Source organism: Gopherus evgoodei, unplaced genomic scaffold, assembly GCF_007399415.2.
Source record: "Gopherus evgoodei ecotype Sinaloan lineage unplaced genomic scaffold, rGopEvg1_v1.p scaffold_33_arrow_ctg1, whole genome shotgun sequence".
Taxonomy (NCBI): domain Eukaryota; kingdom Metazoa; phylum Chordata; order Testudines; family Testudinidae; genus Gopherus; species Gopherus evgoodei.
Window position 1 is genome coordinate 2306838 of NW_022060005.1, and position 16834 is coordinate 2323671.

Below are 16834 nucleotides of genomic sequence, written 5' to 3' on the forward strand. Positions count from 1 at the left end.
ACTGACACATGGGTACTTCAAACAGGTATATCATCATGTCTCTGCCCATGCATGTTTCTAGTTCATTTTATTCCTGCTGTTTGTTTTGTCTTTCTATTGTTCACACACCCCTAAAACCTGCCCCGCAAAACACCCAGACAGAGCACGACTGAGCCAGCCGCTCCCGCTGTGTTAGCGAGAGAAAAGGGAAGTGGGTTAGACTCACTCCGGTCCGGGGTTCAGCGTTTCTGCATCCAGGTGTAGTGTTTAAGCTACAAATCAGGCAGGGGTGAGCGCGCCGCCTGGAAAGCCGTACAGCCAGTTACTGATCAATGATCTAGCAAGTCTGGAAAACACCCAGGCCAAAGAGCCGCCTCCCTAGAAGCCCCAACTCCTTGTGGTATTTAACCCTATCCAGGGGGGACGCCTGGCTGAAAGCTGCTGCAAAGCAGAGAGCTCTGGGAACCATCCTTCTACCTTCAGTAGGCTCGGGACTTGCCTACCCTAGGATGTGTTTTCACAGCACAGTTAGCTCCAGTTATAACTTGACTGTTATCCCTAATTTGACTCCTGACCATACGTCAAAATCTGTAGCTCAAGTAGTGCTTTAAGTCTGAGCCCGTTGGGAGGGTGGGTTGAAGCTAGTAATGCACTTTGGGGGAATGTAACAGCTAACCCAATCCCCCTGCTAAGGCTATAGCACCCTGTTTAGCTGGAGTACTGTGCCTAAGTGTGATCAGTCACTTTCACTCCCCCAAGCTAGGTCAAGTATGCACTAACTTGAGTGTGTTAACTCATGCCACCCCTTACAGTGAAAACAAGCCCTTAGAGTTGTTCACGATCAGTGGTGGGCGTGGAGATTCTTATTCCAGAACAAGAATGCCTGGTTTGTGTCTCACCAACTGTCAGAGTAAACTACCAAGAAACAAGGCACTTTTGTTCAAGAATAGGAGTGTCCATTGGCCAGGAGCAGCTATTGTGCTTTACATTCACAATCTCTCTTAATATGCATTAACTTTCAAGTGTAGACAAGCCCTCAGTGTTGTCAACTCTGGATAGCTGATGTTTTTTCTTAAAGTTCCAGCTCCAGGAGTCATGTGATTATGACCTTCAGCTTTCTTTGTTTTTTTTAAGAAGTTTCTAGTTCAGCTGCAAAGAAAAGCTTGAAAACATGCCCTGAATGGATTCTAATGGCTTAAAAACCAGAAGGTAAAGAAAAAGAACCCCAAATGTACTGTTTTTAACAATGAAATATTATATTTAAGCCCCCTTAATGATTTTGAGGCCTCTGAATGCCAGACTTTAGTGTTAGTGCATGTCTCCGTCCCATCAGAAAGAGGGTGATCTAGTTCTTCAGCTAGAACACCTTGATTTCTTAATGTTCACAGTCAAGAGATCATCACAAGGGGAAGAGGAGGACAGCTAAGTACAGGAAAAGAATCAGAGCAGTGCCATCTCTCACAATTTACATCACACATCTCATAATAGCTGGCGGTTTACTCGAAGACCCAGCTGCTGGAACCAAGAGATAGAATGAGAATCTCAGCTTTCATTAAAAAAAAAAGAAGTTATAGCTCTCTTGGGGGAAGAAAAAACCTTTGAAATGTGAAGCAAGTGCAATCCAATGACCAGAAGCTAAAGAAAAAAGTTATTATTGGGGTGGGGGGATATCATGAATTTTAAGCCAGTCATGATTGGGGGCTCTGACTTATGATTTTCAAACACTGGGTTAGTGATACTGGAATCAGCTATTTTGATAGGTCCAGGCACACAGCTCCAGATCAGGGAGGAGGCTGCTCTTTCTCACACTTAAGCCTTATCTACACTACAAATGTTTTGCCAATGCAGCTATTCTGTTACAGCTAGACCAGCGGAACCCCTAGTGTAGACACAACTTATACTAACACACTTTTCCTTTCCCACACGGACAGATCTGAGAAATCCAATGTTGAAATCTCTCCAGACAGGTCACATATGCACAGCCAGCTTTCTCTGCTCATCTGTTCTGTGTTTGAATGGCACCCAGCACGGCATGGTCCATGCCTGAGGCTCCTTGCACACAGGTGCTGGAACTAGGTGTGCTGGAGGTATGGCAGCACCCCTGGTTTGAAGTGGTTTCCATCCTATGCAGGGCTTACAGTATGGTTCAATGGCTCTCAGCACCTCTACTGTACAAATTGTTCCAGTGCCTATGCCCTTGCAACTAACACAATACAAATAATAACAACAACAATCACACAGGCAGCCTCTCTTCAAACACTCTTGCAGGCCCGTAAATAGGAAGTCACAAACTCCACCTTTTTTTTGTACGTGTTAAGGGTGCAATGGAAAGGTGAATACAATCCAATTATTTCTGTGCCCTCTTTTGCCTCGTCACGATGAAGGGTAAGATTATGTCTGTGACTTCCAGAGACCTCTGTGACATTTTCTGCTTCCACCCCGCAGCTCTCAGTTACCATGGGCGATGGGGGACCTGGATCTCTGAGCCACCATGGGTAGTCGGGGTGTGGGCATAGCTGCCATGGGCGGCAGGAGAACCTGGAGCTCCAAGCTACAGCGGGAGAACTGCAGAGCTGTCAGCTGCAGTGGTGGCAGGTGCTGACCCTCCTTGATTGATGGGTTTAGGGGGTGCTGAATTTCTAACCAAGTCTTCTTTTCTCCCAAGTGTTTACTCAGCCAAAGTGGGGAGCAAGGGGGTAAAATGGGGCCCAGCCATAGCCACCCCTCCCTTGAGTAACCCCCAGATGCAGAACTATACTGAGGAGACATTCACACACACACACACACACACTAAGAGGACACTACAGCCCATGTGTTGCCTCCCCTACCCATATGTGGGCAGAATAGAGGATGGCCAATCTACTCCAGCCAATGAGAGCAGAAGCAGGCCCCTCTGGTCTTTTGGACATTCAGAGAACATGCTACAGTTTCAACTGCCTTTCTCTGACCTGTGTTGATGGGTTGTTTGCTCCAACCATGGTATTGAAATAAGAATTATTCTACTTAACTGCCAGGGGGGCAAATTTGTCACATACACATGGGAGAAAGAAGGGGAAAACGCAGCATCAGCTATGGATAGTCTTAAGCCAGGAAGTTCCTTCGAGAGGAAATGTAGCCAAACTCCAAACCCGCACACAATGAAACTTTCTGCACCTGCATCCTATAGATAACTAACTGCTTGGTTTGCAAACTAACGCAAAGGGGTGGTGAGAAGATGAACGGTAAGGGGTCACAAGAGAGGCAGATACATGTAGCTTGCTGATTATGTATGGTAATGATAGCAAATTTTGGCCAGTCTTAGAGCAATAGATTATCATAGTCAACTGCATATAATACTTTGGTGTAAGTGTTTTCTTTGTTCTTGCTGACTTGTGAGCTTGAACCCAACTGCAGTTGAAATAAATGGATCACCCCTCCTGGAGCTCCTTGCTTGACTAGCTGTGTCCATCTCTCCTTATTCCTCAGCTGGAAGAGACAGGAATTTCCACAACAGTATAAATCTGTAAAACTATAAATCCACGGTACACCCACATCTTGAATACCGTGTGCAGATGTGGTCGCCTCCTCTCAAATAAAGATTTATTGGCATTGGAAAATGTTCAGAAAAGAACAAAAGTTATTAGGGGTATGGAACAGCTTCCATATGAGAAGAGATTAATAAAATGAACTTTTCAGCTTGGAAAAGAGACAATTAAGGGGAGATATGATTGAGGTCTATAAAATCATGACTGGTGTGGAGAAAGTAAAGAAGGAAGTCTTATTTACTCCTTCTCATAACACAAGAACTAGGGATCACCAAATGAAATTAAAGGCAGCAGGTTTAAAAAAAAATGAAGTATTTCTACCCCTGTGGAACTCATTGCCAGAGGATGTTGTGAAAGCCAAGACCATCGCAGGGTTAAAAAATGAACTAGATAAGTTCCTGGAGGATAGGTCCATCAATGGCTATTAGCCAGGATGAGTAGGGACAGTGTCCCTAGCCTCTGTTTGCCAGAAGCTGGGAGTGAGTGACAGGGGATGGATCATTTGATGATTGCCTGTTCTGTTCATTCCCTCTGGGGCATCTGGCATTGGCCACTGGTGGGAGGCAGGAGGCAGAGCTGGATGGACCTTTGGTCTGACCCAGTGTGGCCGTTCTTATGTTCCTCCCAGTCCCCCTTTCTCGTCACCTCTGCATTACTCCTCACTATCACAGCTCAGAGCAACTGCCCCTGTATTCCCATTCCATTAGGGTGACCAGACAGCAAGTGTGAAAAATCAGGAGAGGGGTGGGGGTAATAGGAGCCTATATAAGAAAAAGACCCAAAAATTGGAACTGTCCCTATAAAATCGGACATCTGGTTACCCTACATTCCATTGACCCTCCAGGGCACTCACTCTGGGCTCCCGGCTCCTCAGCCCTCACCTCTCTCAGGCAGAGACTCGCAGCTCTCTCATCCCTAACCTGGGGGTTTCCCAGGCTGCACAGTGATAATCCCAGCAAATCGGACTGCGTGCCCAGGCCAGTCTCTGCATTTTGTTTTCCCTCCAAAGGCTGTAATTACCCACACCTACGAGTTGCCGCACAGCCCTTCCTAGGCCAGTGCATTTAGTCTTGTGGTGGAAGCGTTGCAGAGAAACCACATTAAAAACAATTCAAGAACCTTCCTGGATTGCAGTAATTTACCAGAGATCACCCCCCAACTCCAGCAAAGCCTCTGGTGGGAGTCAGTCCTTCAGCCTCTACAAGCTGATTAACAGCCTTAGCTCAGAGAGAGCGCACCCATTAATAGGTTAGTCTTTTCTTTTACAGCTTGGGGCTCGGCCTCATGTCAGCAAAGGCCCAGTCCTCGGGACACAGCTGAAAAAAGGCTGGGTTTTCCCATCACGGGAGGTAGGGAATTGGCATTCCCCTCCCCTCATAGGTGCTGACTCCATGCTGGAGCACCCGCAGGGAAAAAATGGTGGGTGTTCAGCACCCAACAGCAGCCCCCCATCAGCTCCCCCTGCCCACCCAGTGCCTCCCACCCACCAGCGAACCCTGTGAATTAGTGCCTCCCTCTCCCTCCCTGCGCCTACTGCCTGCCATAATCCGCTGTTTTACGGTGTGCAGGAGGCTGGGCAGAGGAGTGAGGTGGCATGCTCGGGGGAGGGAAGAGGCAGGGTGGGGATGGAGCAGGGGAGGGAAGAAGTGGGGCAGGGGTGGGGCCTTGGGTGGAGTGGGGGCAGGACCTGGGGCACAGCTGGGGGGTTGAGCACCCCCCAGTACTTTGGAAAGTCGGCGCCTGTGCCTCCCCCTACAGATTCCCCTGGTAAACCTCTTGACACTGTCCCCAGAGTCCATCCTTATCTAGCACATTATTTGATCCAGTCCTTTGAAATCCACAACGCTTCCCAGGGCTCACAGCACATCCCCCCCATGGAGAGGTTACAAACCATCCCAGCCAGCAGCTTTGCATTTAATACAATGGACTCCAGCGAGACTTACACTTAATTCAATAAGGCCTCCCAAGGCCATGGCAGGAAATTGCCATAGCTGTCAAACACCTCCTGCTCTGTCCCCGTCACCCTATCCCTTCTCTTTAGCTGATCCCCTCCTAACTAAACCCATCCAAAAAAAGGTGCAACTCTCATCACATTGCTGCAGTCACTCTACATTGTTGTTCACTCTGCGGGTGTGTTCTACCCTGTCCCCCACCCTGTGTCGGTCTCAGTGATTCTCAGCCAGGGCTACAGATATCCCTGGGGGTACTCAGAGGTCTTCTGGGGGTACCTCAACTCAGCTAGTACATCAACTTGCCTAGTTTTGCACCAGGCTACATAAAAAGCACTAGCAAAGTCAGTGCAAACTAAAATTTCCTGCCGACAATGACTTCTTTATACTGCTCTATATGCTATACACCGACATGTAAGTTCAACATTTATATTCCAATTGATTTATTTTATAATTATATGGTAAAAATGAGAAAGGAAGCAATTTTTCAGTAATAGTGTGGCTATGACATTTTTGTATTTTGATGTCTGATTTTGTAAGCAAGCCATTTTTAAGTGTGGTGAAACTTGGGGGTATGCAAGACAAATCAGCCTCCTGAAAGGCATAGGCGCTGACTCCATGGGTGCTCTGGGGCTGGAGCACCCAGGGGAAAAATTGGTGGGTGATCTGCACCCACCTGCAGCTCCCCGCCCCCCCAGCTCACCTCTGCCTCCTCCCCTGAGCGCACTGCCATGTCCTACTTTTCCCCCCTCCCTTCCAGCACTTGCACTGTGAAACAGCTATTTCATGCAGCAAGCCTCGGGAGGGGAGGAGGGGGAACGTGGAGCACTTCAGGGAGGATACAGGGCAGGGAGGTGATTTGGGGAGGGATCCAATGGGGCAGGGAGGGACGGAGTTAGGGCAAGGACTTTGGGGCAGGAGTAGAGTCGGGGCAAGGGTGAGAACACCAACCGGTGCAGAAAAAAGTTGGTGCCTGTGCTGAAAGGGTTACAGTAGTCTGGAAAGGTTGTGAGCCACTCGTCTATCTGGTCATTTACATTGTAATCTCTTTGGGGCAGGGACTGTTGACTACTTTGAGTTTGTACCAGCACCTACCACAAGGCAGCCACACTCTTGGTGGCTCCCTATGCACTACTGTAATTGTCCTAAACATATAGTTAATGGTTAATGTCTCTTTTACCTGTAAAGGGTTAACAAGCTCAGTGAACCTGGCTGACATCTGACCAAAGGACCAATCGGGGGACAAGATACTTTCAAATTTTGGTGAAGCAAAGTCTTTGTTTGTGCTTTTTGGGTTGTTCTTTGTTCTCTCTTGGGATTAAGAGGAGCCAGTTGTGCAACCAGTTTTCTCCAAGCTTTCTGGAACAGTCTCTCAGGTTCAAAATAGTAAGTAATAGCTAGAAGGCGGAAAAGTCTTTTTGTTTGTTTTCTTTATTTGCAAATGTGTATTTTTATTGGAAGGATATTTTACCTCTGTTTGCTGTAACTTATACTTAGGCTAGGGGGGAGGGAGTCCCTCTGGTCTATGTAAAGCTGAGACCCTGTAAACATTTTCCATCCTGGTTTTACAGAGACAGTTTTACTTTTTCTTTCTTTTATTAAAAGCTTTCTTTTTTCACAACCTGATTGATTTTTTTTTCCTTGTGTAAGACTCAAGGGGATTGGGTCTGAAATTACCAGGGAGTGGTGGGGGGAGAGAAGCGGGGGGGAAAGGTTAATTCCTCTCTGTTTTAGGATCCAAGGAGTTTGGCTCAGAGTATATCTCAGGGTAACCCAGGGAAGGGAAAAGCTGGGATGGGGAAGGAGAGGGAATGGTTTATTCCTCTTTGTTTTAAGACCCAAGGAATTTGGGTCTTGGGTTCCCCAGGGAAGGTTTTTGGGGGACAGAAAGTGTACCAAACACTATATTTTGGTTGGTGGCAGCGTTATCAGATCTAAGCTAGGAATTAAGTTTAGAGGGGTACATGCCAGTCCCCACTTTCTGGACGCTAAAGTTCAAAGTGGAAATAAGACCGTGACGGTAATAAACATGATTAATAATAATAATTTGAGTCAAATGGGTGCAATAGGAGACACTATTTAATCTCCAGTGTCCACAGTATTCTTATTTTATTTATTTGTACCGTGGTAGTCCCTACAGGCTATCTATGTATAGTTAGTTAGTTAGTTAGTTAGTAGATAATGTGCCATTAGATGGTGCTCAAGAATTATAGTTGGACCTGGTAGAGGTAAATATAGATAACATTACTAGACACGTCCCATCATAAGACCCTGTTTTTAGTTGCTTAAAACTTTCGCAAACTTTTGGTGTTTGGGCTGACATTTTTCATGTGGGTGCCTGCCTTAGGAAGTCTTTTTTTGGCAAGTTTCAGCAAAAACTGGTAAGCCGTTGTGAGAGCAAGATTAGGGGACAATATGTGGATTTACCCAGGCTAAAAAAAATTCACACAGGCATTTGGTTGAAAAGCTCTAGGGTTTTGGAGCAGGGACCTGAAATGGACAGGCAGTGTGGCCCCATCAGGGATGTTCCTTTTCCTGTCCAGGTGGAACCCTCCTATACACACACACACAAATGGCTAAGTTTTAAGCCTTCAACACATTGTCATTTGACATGCTCAGTAGAGATTTGAGAAGAGTTTGGCAGCTAATATCTGCTACGGTTCCACTTGCACTGAGCATTCTCCAGCCTGGAGCTGCAGGGGCTGAGCAGGATTTCCCCTGCACGTCGTTCCTCTGGCCTGCTGATCCTGTGCTCTCAACCCTTCCCGGGTACCAAAGCAGCATGGAGAAAGAAGCCATTGACTAGAATGCTGAGGGGGCCAGAGCTTGACCTGATCAGATGATGTGGGGAGTGCGGGGTGACAGGGCGCTGGCAGAGGAGAAGCTTGGACAGGACAGCTGACAAGAGCTGCAGGGCAGACTGAGACAGAGAGATATATGTGGGAAGGACACTGGTATTGACTGGGCAAGGAGATTTGGACTAGGTGCCAATGGGGAAACATGGGGATGGGGAAAAATCCCTACTCATCCCACCACGAGCCAATCAGCAGGAGGGATGTTACCATCCCTTACATTTTCCTGAGAGGGAACAACCCATGGTTGCCCATTATGAGGCATATGGGTCTGTACCAACATCATGCCATTGTGACTAGCCCAGGGCATTGTTCCAGCCAGCCAATCATGGGGCTTAGAGACAGCCCCTCATTTGAATGCCTGCCACTATATATGAGTACAGCAGGAGGAAGGCCAGAGGCATTTGCAGGCAAAAGGGCTGGGCTGAACTGAGTGAAAGCAGAGCAAAGCAATGGCTGCTTCCCAGAGAGGGAGGAAGAAGGCCCAGACTCAGAGGAGACAAAAGCACCATGGGAGGAAGTCCCAGGCCAAGCAGAGGAAGTCCCGGGACAAGCGAAGGAGGCAAGCCAGGCGGAAGCCAGCGGGGAAGCATGGGAAGAGCCCCCAGGGGAAGAAGCGCTCTCCCGCCCCATACGACGCCAAGATGCTGAGGCAGCTGCAACGGGACAACAAGCTCCTATCACCCAAGGCCAAAGGGCTGATGTTCTCCTTCGTGAACGACATCTACAAAAAGGTGTCTAGTGAGGCTGAACGCCTGAGGAAGCAGAGCCGCCGCCCCACGATTGGCCCTTCACAGATGCAAGCCGCCCTGCAGCAGGTGATGCCAAGGAAACGGGTCAGGTGCTCAGCCACCCCCATCTCAAAGAGGTCTCACTAGAGCAACATCCCTCCCCTTCTCCCTAGGGTGCCTCCTGGCTGGGATCAGAGAAAGAACAAGAGGGGAGAAGGGAGAGAAGCAAATGCCAGCCTGAGACATCTCAGCACCCTCCTAATTAAAGAACTGATGTTGCTTTAGACATGCCAAAAAAAATAAAATAAACCCAACCTGTACTCTGCCAGAGCGACCAACCTCTCCCCCAGCAATTCTTCACGAGAGACTATGAGAGATTGAATCAGTGAGAGACTTTTCATGCCCGAGCCTGATAGACCATTCCACACTGCAACCTGCTTCAGTGAGACCATCGCTAGTGAGAAGAAGACCATCATCTCTGGACTAAGCCAGTGAGAAAGAATTTGCATCCTAGTTAAAAAGAGACCAGCCTGCTGGCTGTGGACTTTATGAACCAGACACTTTCTGTCACTGCAAATGAGAAACTACTGTATAGAGAAAGAACCGGCATTAATTGAACTGAAAAGACTGGGTGCTTTCCCAAGGGAAAAGAAATAGTCATCTTGGCATTATATTAAAACAGGATTTTAGCAGCATTTCTGGTGTTATGTTTTCTTTAGTGTAGGGGGCAATGATGGGGTGGATTGTGCTTCACAATTTAATATAAAATTAGCTGTAGTACTGTGCAGTGGGTGTGAATCTTTCCACACTACTGTATTCCTTTCAGGAGGCTGGTTTGTCTTGCGTACCCCCAAATTTCACTTCACTTAAAAACTACTTGCATACAAAATCAAACATAAAAATACAAAAGTGTCACAGCCACCCTATGACTGAAAAATTGCTGACTTTCTCATTTTTACCACAGAATTATAAATCAACTGGAATATTGAAGGACATAAATCCACACCGTGTAGAGGCCAAACATAGGAGTTTATTACACACAGCACTGGTGGAGTGTCACCTGGCTTATTAGGCTCAGAGACACTGCCAATCAATTGATTACAATAGAATATATAGATTTTCCATGGGCAGAGGAAAGTGACAGGGTAAGCAGTTCCACACCCCAGGATAGGTTTTGCAGCAAAACAAGATAGCACATTAGCCAATGGTTAAAAGGTTACATAATGTCTCCGCCCATGGTCTCAAATTAGCAAGTTAACATTTAATTAATACTTTGATAAAATGTTATTAGTATAAAATATATATGATGAATTTTAATTTAGGGTCCATAGGAATGGAGCAACTCTGATTGTCCACCAGGTACATTCCTAGGGGTTAAAGCAAAGACACAGTGAAAGTGTATGACAATACAGATTGTCCCCTTTATGTCTTAAGGCAGGCACTGGTCCCTGGGAAGGTAGGTGGAAGGATGCCATATTTTATACTGACGTGCCAACTTTTCATAAACTCAAGGTTGGATCTGTGGGAAGAACGTTCCCTACAGAAGAGACTGACATAATAGGAACAGGGATCCTTTGTTCAATTTGCAACTCTGAATAAGACACAATTATTTAGTTCTTAGCTCCAACACCTGGCAATTTGCTGACCAGGCCTATTTTAGCAAAATAAGAGTATTTGTTTACCTCAGCTTTCTCTTAACTAATTACTATTTGCAAGGCCTCTGGTCTCCTGACCAAACTCTGGACTTTGGGTCTGAGAAAGAGTTGGCACAATCCATATACCAGGTTGTTATATAAAATGCACATGGATTTTAACCCTTCAAATATAAATATTGTACTTACATTTCAGTGTCTATAGAGAAGTATAAACAAGTCATTGTCAGTATGATATTTTAGTTTGTCCTGACTTCACTAGTGCTTTTTATGTAGCCTGTTGCAAAAGTAGGCAAATATCTAGACGAGTTGATGTGCCCCACTGGAAGACCTCTGCATATCCCAGAGAGGGGTATATGTATCCCTGATTTAGAACCATTGGTATATTGCCGAGAAGTTCTAATCATGGATCAGGATCCTATTATATGTAAACACAGAACAAAGAGACAAGCTCCGCCCCCAAAAGCTTTTGACTAGAAGTTTTGGATTTTACTTTATTGAAGAAAGGGGGATGTTTCATTCTACCTTCTCACTAACTAAAAGTGAATGTCCCTGTCTCAAATGTTAAAACACTTTAGACCACAGCCACCGACTTTCTTCTTTCTGGGTGGATGCTCCAGCCCTGCTCCACTCTAAGGCCCTGCCCCCATTCTGCCTTTTTGCCCAAGGTCCCACCCTCGCTCCGCCTTTTTCCACCCCACCATACCACCTCCCCCTAGGCTCTGCCCCTGCCATGCCTCTTCCCACCCCGACACCACCTCCTCCCCCCAGAACCTTCCACCCGCTGCCCAACAGCTGATCAGCAGGGCCTGCCAAGCAGCTGATCAAAGGGTGGCTGGTGGGTGCTGAGCACCAACTTTTTTTTTTCCGTGGATGCGCCAGCCCTGGAGCACCCATGGAGTCAGCGCCTTTGCTTTAGACCACCTGAGAACTGAGGAGGAGTTCAGGAACCAGTGAGACCCAGATTTTAAATCAATCAGCCAAAAGATGGGCAAAGCCGCTACATATGCAGACCAGTTAGACACTCTCTAGTTAGATCTATTCCTTCCAGTATTACTCTAGTCTTACCTATGATCTGAAGTCATGTGGCTTTCACCTAGAATCCAGTCTTTGTTAAATCAGAAGGGATCTGATCTCCCCCATAGCAGTTTTAGGATAAAGAGGGCTTTGCTGCTGTGTTGATAACACCTACTCTTAGCAGGGTTAGAGGGCCTGGTCATAGCCTTTGTTCTCTCACCATTGGTACTGTGATAACAAAGGGGAATCTCATCAAGCTTTCATCGTGTGTAGATGTGGCCAACAAATCTTCCAGGAACACAAGAGAGGCCTGAATTTGGAATGCAAAAGTCAAGCAGGAAGAAACAAACCTTGTGGGTTTTCTTCATCCATCATGAAGAAGCAAAAGAAAAAAAAACAGGGGGGGATGAATGGTGAGGCAACCCCCTGTTGTAGGGGTAGACTTTTCAGAGTAATACATTTCAATTAGCTTCCCAATCCCTTCTGTCTCTGATCCAACTCCCACCAAGTCACTGGAGTCTTCTCACTGATTTATGTGGGCTTTGGTTCAGGGCCATACTGAGCAGGCTGCCTTCCTCACCTAGACACTTAGAGAAGAGTGGATTTTTCCACTGCAGCAATTCTCAACCTTGGTTTTCATTCATACCTACTGGCAAGATACTTCACCATGAACAAATACTGTTCAGAATACAGGGCCAGGAATTTCCTGTTAAGCACATTTCTGACTTCTGTGCATCGCCCTGTTGAAATCCAGGGGCTACTCACATTAGCTAGCACTACAGAGGCTAGTGTCTTCATGCTTTGGCTTTCAGGGTATGTCTACTGTACACTGCCCCCTTCCCCTCCTCCCCGCAAAAAACGGAGTGTTCTTAACTCAGATTTGTTAGCTTAGGTTAAAGTAGCAGTGAAGACACTTTAACTTAGGTTGGCATCTGGCGTTCAACCACCAGGCTCACTGCTAACCCAAGTTAAAAACCAAGCTACTGTGTCTTCACTGCTATTTTAACCCATGTTAAGAACATATTTCTTTGTGCACCCTTAGTTACTAGCTTTTTGCAAGTGCAGATCAAGGACATAAATAATACAGCTGTAAGTATCAAAAATGGAAATACGTATCTAGGCCTTACCTAGATTAGGATTGTGATTGAGGCCAGGCCTACACTGTAAACTGACATCGGTGTCACTACATCATTCAGGGGTGTGAAAAATCCACAGCTCTGAGTGACCGACTGAGCCCCTGGTGTGGATGGCGCTATCTCAATGGAAGAGCTTCTCCCGCTGACAACAGTGAGCAGGTTTCAGGGAGGCCACCAAGCAGGACTAGTATGAGACTCGCTGGGGTCCAGGGCAGCCCCATTGCCTGGGGCTGAAGCCTGGGGCCCTGAGCCCCACCACCTGGGGCTGAAGCTGAAGCCTGAGCAATGTAGCTTTGTGGAGGCCCCTTTGGCTTGGGGCCCCAGGCAATGGCCCTGCTTGTTGTGGCACTGTTGGGTCATGGAGTTTTTATGACTGTTCATCTGTGTAAAGCAATATGTGTTTAAATGCCAGAAAGGTTCTAACAGGTTCTGTAAACACAGCCTGGTAATTGTAAGAGCCCTTGTTGTCACGTGGGGATTTGCGCTTCTACTATTCAATAAAATCAGAAAGTGACAAAAAGTGTTAGCATCTGATTATTTGGTGACTCCCTAAGACATATACCCTTTGGCTCCTAATTTCACTAAGAGAAACAGTAAAGTTACTCTGCACACGAGTAATTTCATTCACCACTATCACAGTGGTTTCAATGGCCTTGCTCCTGTGAGTAAAATTACTCAGGAGCATTTGTGCTACTAGTAATCAGCCTCCACAAGTGTCTCTCCCAGAGCCTCAGCTAGCTGGCATTTTCTAAGCCACCTATGACTAGGGTAGCAGTCAAATCATTCACAAGCGTTAAAACAATGTTATTTTCTCTTCCCAGGTTGCAGTAGAGGGTAGCAAGCTCTCCGTCTGAAACTACAGCACAAACTTTAAAAAAAAAAATCTGATTCCATATTCAGCATGGGAGAATCTCTTTCTCTCCCCCGCCCCTCGCATGTGAAAATTACAGACATTTTAATTGAAAAAATTTCATTCCCTGACCGGGAATCGAACCCGGGCCGCGGCGGTGAGAGCGCCGAATCCTAACCACTAGACCACCAGGGAACTGCTTAAAATAGTTTGTTGTAGACTGTACTCCTGATCGCATGTACAGAGTTAGTATTTTCTCCATTCGAAAGCTTGCATTGCAATCACACACCACCATTTCACGCCTCTGAATTGAGCAAAGCACCTAGAGTGCACACGTAACTCTGCAGCAGGCACAAATCTCGTGCAAATCAACAGAGACTGGTTTTGGCCCCCCCCCCGCAGTTAATTTAAACTTTGAAAGAGCTGTCAGTGCGGGTTACAGGTTTTACGGTTCTTTCAAGGCTGTCTGAAGAATACTAAGATAAGAGGGGCTGCTGATCCACCCCCAAATCTCCCCTTTACCCCTTACAGCCCCTCCATAATACAGGGCAAATAAAGATCTGATGGAGAAGAGCCCTGGAAACAAACATACATGTTTTAAAATACACTGTCAATGAAAAGAAAGGAAGGGAGGAATCCTTGGCTTGTTTTCCCATTTTAAACCAATGAAATTAAAACTTCCTTTCAGAGATAGCAAATGTTATTTATTATTACTTAAAAGAATGTGTCAGGAGTGGGATTTGAACCCACGCCTCCATTCGGAGACCAGAACACCCAGTTGAAGGGAAGATAGAACCTTGAGTCTGGCGCCTTAGACCACTCGGCCATCCTGACACTGACAAGCAAATGTTTGAAACAAGTGGTTCAGAATCTCTCCGCAAGAGTGTCTTTCCTTCCTATATTTCTATAGTTCTCAGCAGCCCCAGGATTCGCCCTGTATGACACACACAGACCCACGACTGCTGCCGAGCCATAGAAAGGATCACAGACACATCTAACTACTCCCGCTAGCTTAGGCAGATGGCTTAGACAGCCTCTAAACTGGACTGCACCAGCTGCTCTGTTTGCAGCTGTTTAAATAATTCTCGCTCGTGTCCTATTCCCCAACACAGCAGCTCCCTGCCAGGAACGGGCTAGCACAGTGTTTATCTGCCTGGCACACTTTTTTTTCCATATCCCTTTTCTCCCTTCTCCAAGTGTACCTGCCTAGTTTCTCCTGCCTCCCTCTTCTCACTCGTTCCCTTCCCCAGGACAGAGTCAAGGTGTATAAAACTCTCCCGGGAGGGGACTTCACCATTCAGCTCGCCCCTCTGAGTATAGCCTGTGTTTGGATTGAACTCTCTCATTGGCTCAAAAGAGAGAAATAGTGAGCCCTGATTGGTAGTGTTTGCAGTCATGTTTTAATCTATCCAATCCCCTTCCCTATACATTCTGCTCAGTGGCATAGTATCAAACACCCATTTCCTTTCCAGTCCGCACTCTCAACCCAGTGCAAACCACAGCAGCCGGTGCATAGCAGAGATCTTTACCTCCCAGCCGGAAAAGCAAAGTCACACTCAGGTCTCAGCCCTCTCGGGGTGTGATTATACTGTACAGACAAATGAAATACAGCTGCTGCTGGAACAAGAAGCTCAGGACCAGACTTCCAAAGGTATTTAGGTGCCTAAAGAGTCAGATAGGCACTAAGTGGGATTTTCAGAAGCACCTAACTCCTGTCAAAATCAAATGGAGTCTGCACTTAGCCTGCTTCAGGTGCTTCTGAAAACCCTATGCAATGCCTATCTGTATCCTTCGGTGCCCAAATACCTTTGAAAATAGGTCTACAAGACGTTAAATCCCAAACCATCCCATTCTCTTCTTCTTTGGGAACCAAGAAACACACAACAAACCACTCCTAACATTCCAGTTTTATTATAATGCTGAGGTGATGTTACTGTCTGTTATTTTTCCCACCTCCCCTACAACTCTTTCATTTCTAATGCTGGCCAATCTTTTTATTCAGTCTCTGTTGTCTCTGAGTTTACAAGGGTGGCAAGTCTCTGCTTCATTCAGTCTGCTGCCTGTGAACCGACAACAGAAAGCCTCTCTCACTAATTCAGCCAGGAGATGACAGTCTCTTCTTTAAAATAATGCAAATTCTGTCAGGAATTCAGGCTGTAGCATACAGGCCTCTTAAGGAGCTCTCATTGATTCAGGCTGCAGCATGATGGTCCCTTGTTTCAGGTGATGGGATGAAGTCTCTCTCCTTTAGCTGAATATCTGGCATGCAGAAGAGTGTGAGGTTGGTTCACCAGTAGGGGGCAAAATGCAAGTTTGTTAGACATCTTTCTAGCAATTTTCAGTCAGGCAGGTGTTGAGGGCTCTCAGGCTTGCTTCTCTCCTTTCTCCCCTCTTGTTCTTTCTCTCCCCCAAGTAGGGCTTGCCCCCAGGGAGAAGGGAGGGACATTTCTCTATGCAGACTCGTTGCAGACGGGGGTGGCCAAGTGCTTGGCCACTTCCCTCGGCATCACCTGCTCCAGGGCAGCTCGCACCTCTGAGGAGCCCAGGGCGGGGAGCTCTTTCCGCTTCTTCAGGTGCTCGGCCTCGGTGGATACCCGGCTGTAGAGATCAGCCATGAAGGATTTCATCAGCCCCTTGGCCTTGGCCAACATGCGCACCTTCCTCATTTGCTGCAGCATCTTAGAGGTGTAGCGGGCGGGGACACCGTTCTTCCCCAGGCCCTTCTTCCCCTGGCAGCTCTTCAGCTGCTTCACCGCTGGCTTCTGCCTCATCTGATGTCCCAGCTGGGGCTGGCGCTTCTCCTGCTTGGGGGCGGCCCGTGGCTTATCTTGCTGGGCCTTCTGTGTCCTCTTAGTCTGGACCTTCTTCTTCCCTCTCTGGGCAGCCGCCATCTTTCCACTCAGGTCCTGCTCAACTCAGCTCTCCCCAGCCAAAAGCCACCAGCCTCCTGCCAGCTAAGATTTCATATAACAGCATGCAAATGAGGGCCCAACCTGCGCTTGCTGATTGAGTAGCCAGGCTGCCATGCCAGCCAATTGTATTACGATTAGGGCTGTACAGGCCCCACTGTACATTTGTGTGCAGCTATGTCATTTTCCCTTTCTTATGTAAACAATAGGCTTTTAAAACCCTAGGTGCTTATTG

General features: G+C 46.9%; 2 protein-coding genes and 2 non-coding genes across 4 annotated transcripts; 1 reads left to right on the forward strand and 3 right to left on the reverse strand.

Annotated features, from left to right (window-relative positions):
• The first annotated feature begins 8756 nt into the window (after positions 1-8756).
• Positions 8757-9182, forward strand: LOC115641112 (histone H2B.2-like). The gene has a single exon (XM_030544211.1). The coding sequence runs from the start codon at positions 8757-8759 to the stop codon at positions 9180-9182; it is 426 nt and encodes a 141-aa protein (XP_030400071.1).
• A 4631-nt stretch (positions 9183-13813) lies between these two features.
• Positions 13814-13885, reverse strand: TRNAE-CUC. The gene has a single exon. It is a non-coding gene; the product is annotated as a tRNA-Glu (tRNA).
• A 530-nt stretch (positions 13886-14415) lies between these two features.
• Positions 14416-14524, reverse strand: TRNAL-CAA. Its single transcript has 2 exons — positions 14487-14524; positions 14416-14461 (listed from the first exon to the last, which is right to left on the reverse strand). It is a non-coding gene; the product is annotated as a tRNA-Leu (tRNA).
• A 1616-nt stretch (positions 14525-16140) lies between these two features.
• Positions 16141-16581, reverse strand: LOC115641113 (histone H2B.3-like). The gene has a single exon (XM_030544212.1). The coding sequence runs from the start codon at positions 16579-16581 to the stop codon at positions 16141-16143; it is 441 nt and encodes a 146-aa protein (XP_030400072.1).
• Positions 16582-16834: the final 253 nt, after the last annotated feature.

Bases quoted from the DNA above. Each gene is read 5' to 3' on its own strand.
- LOC115641112 (XM_030544211.1), top strand. From the start codon at position 8,757: ATGGCTGCTTCCCAGAGAGGGAGGAAGAAGGCCCAGACTCAGAGGAGA.
- LOC115641113 (XM_030544212.1), bottom strand. From the start codon at position 16,581: ATGGCGGCTGCCCAGAGAGGGAAGAAGAAGGTCCAGACTAAGAGGACA.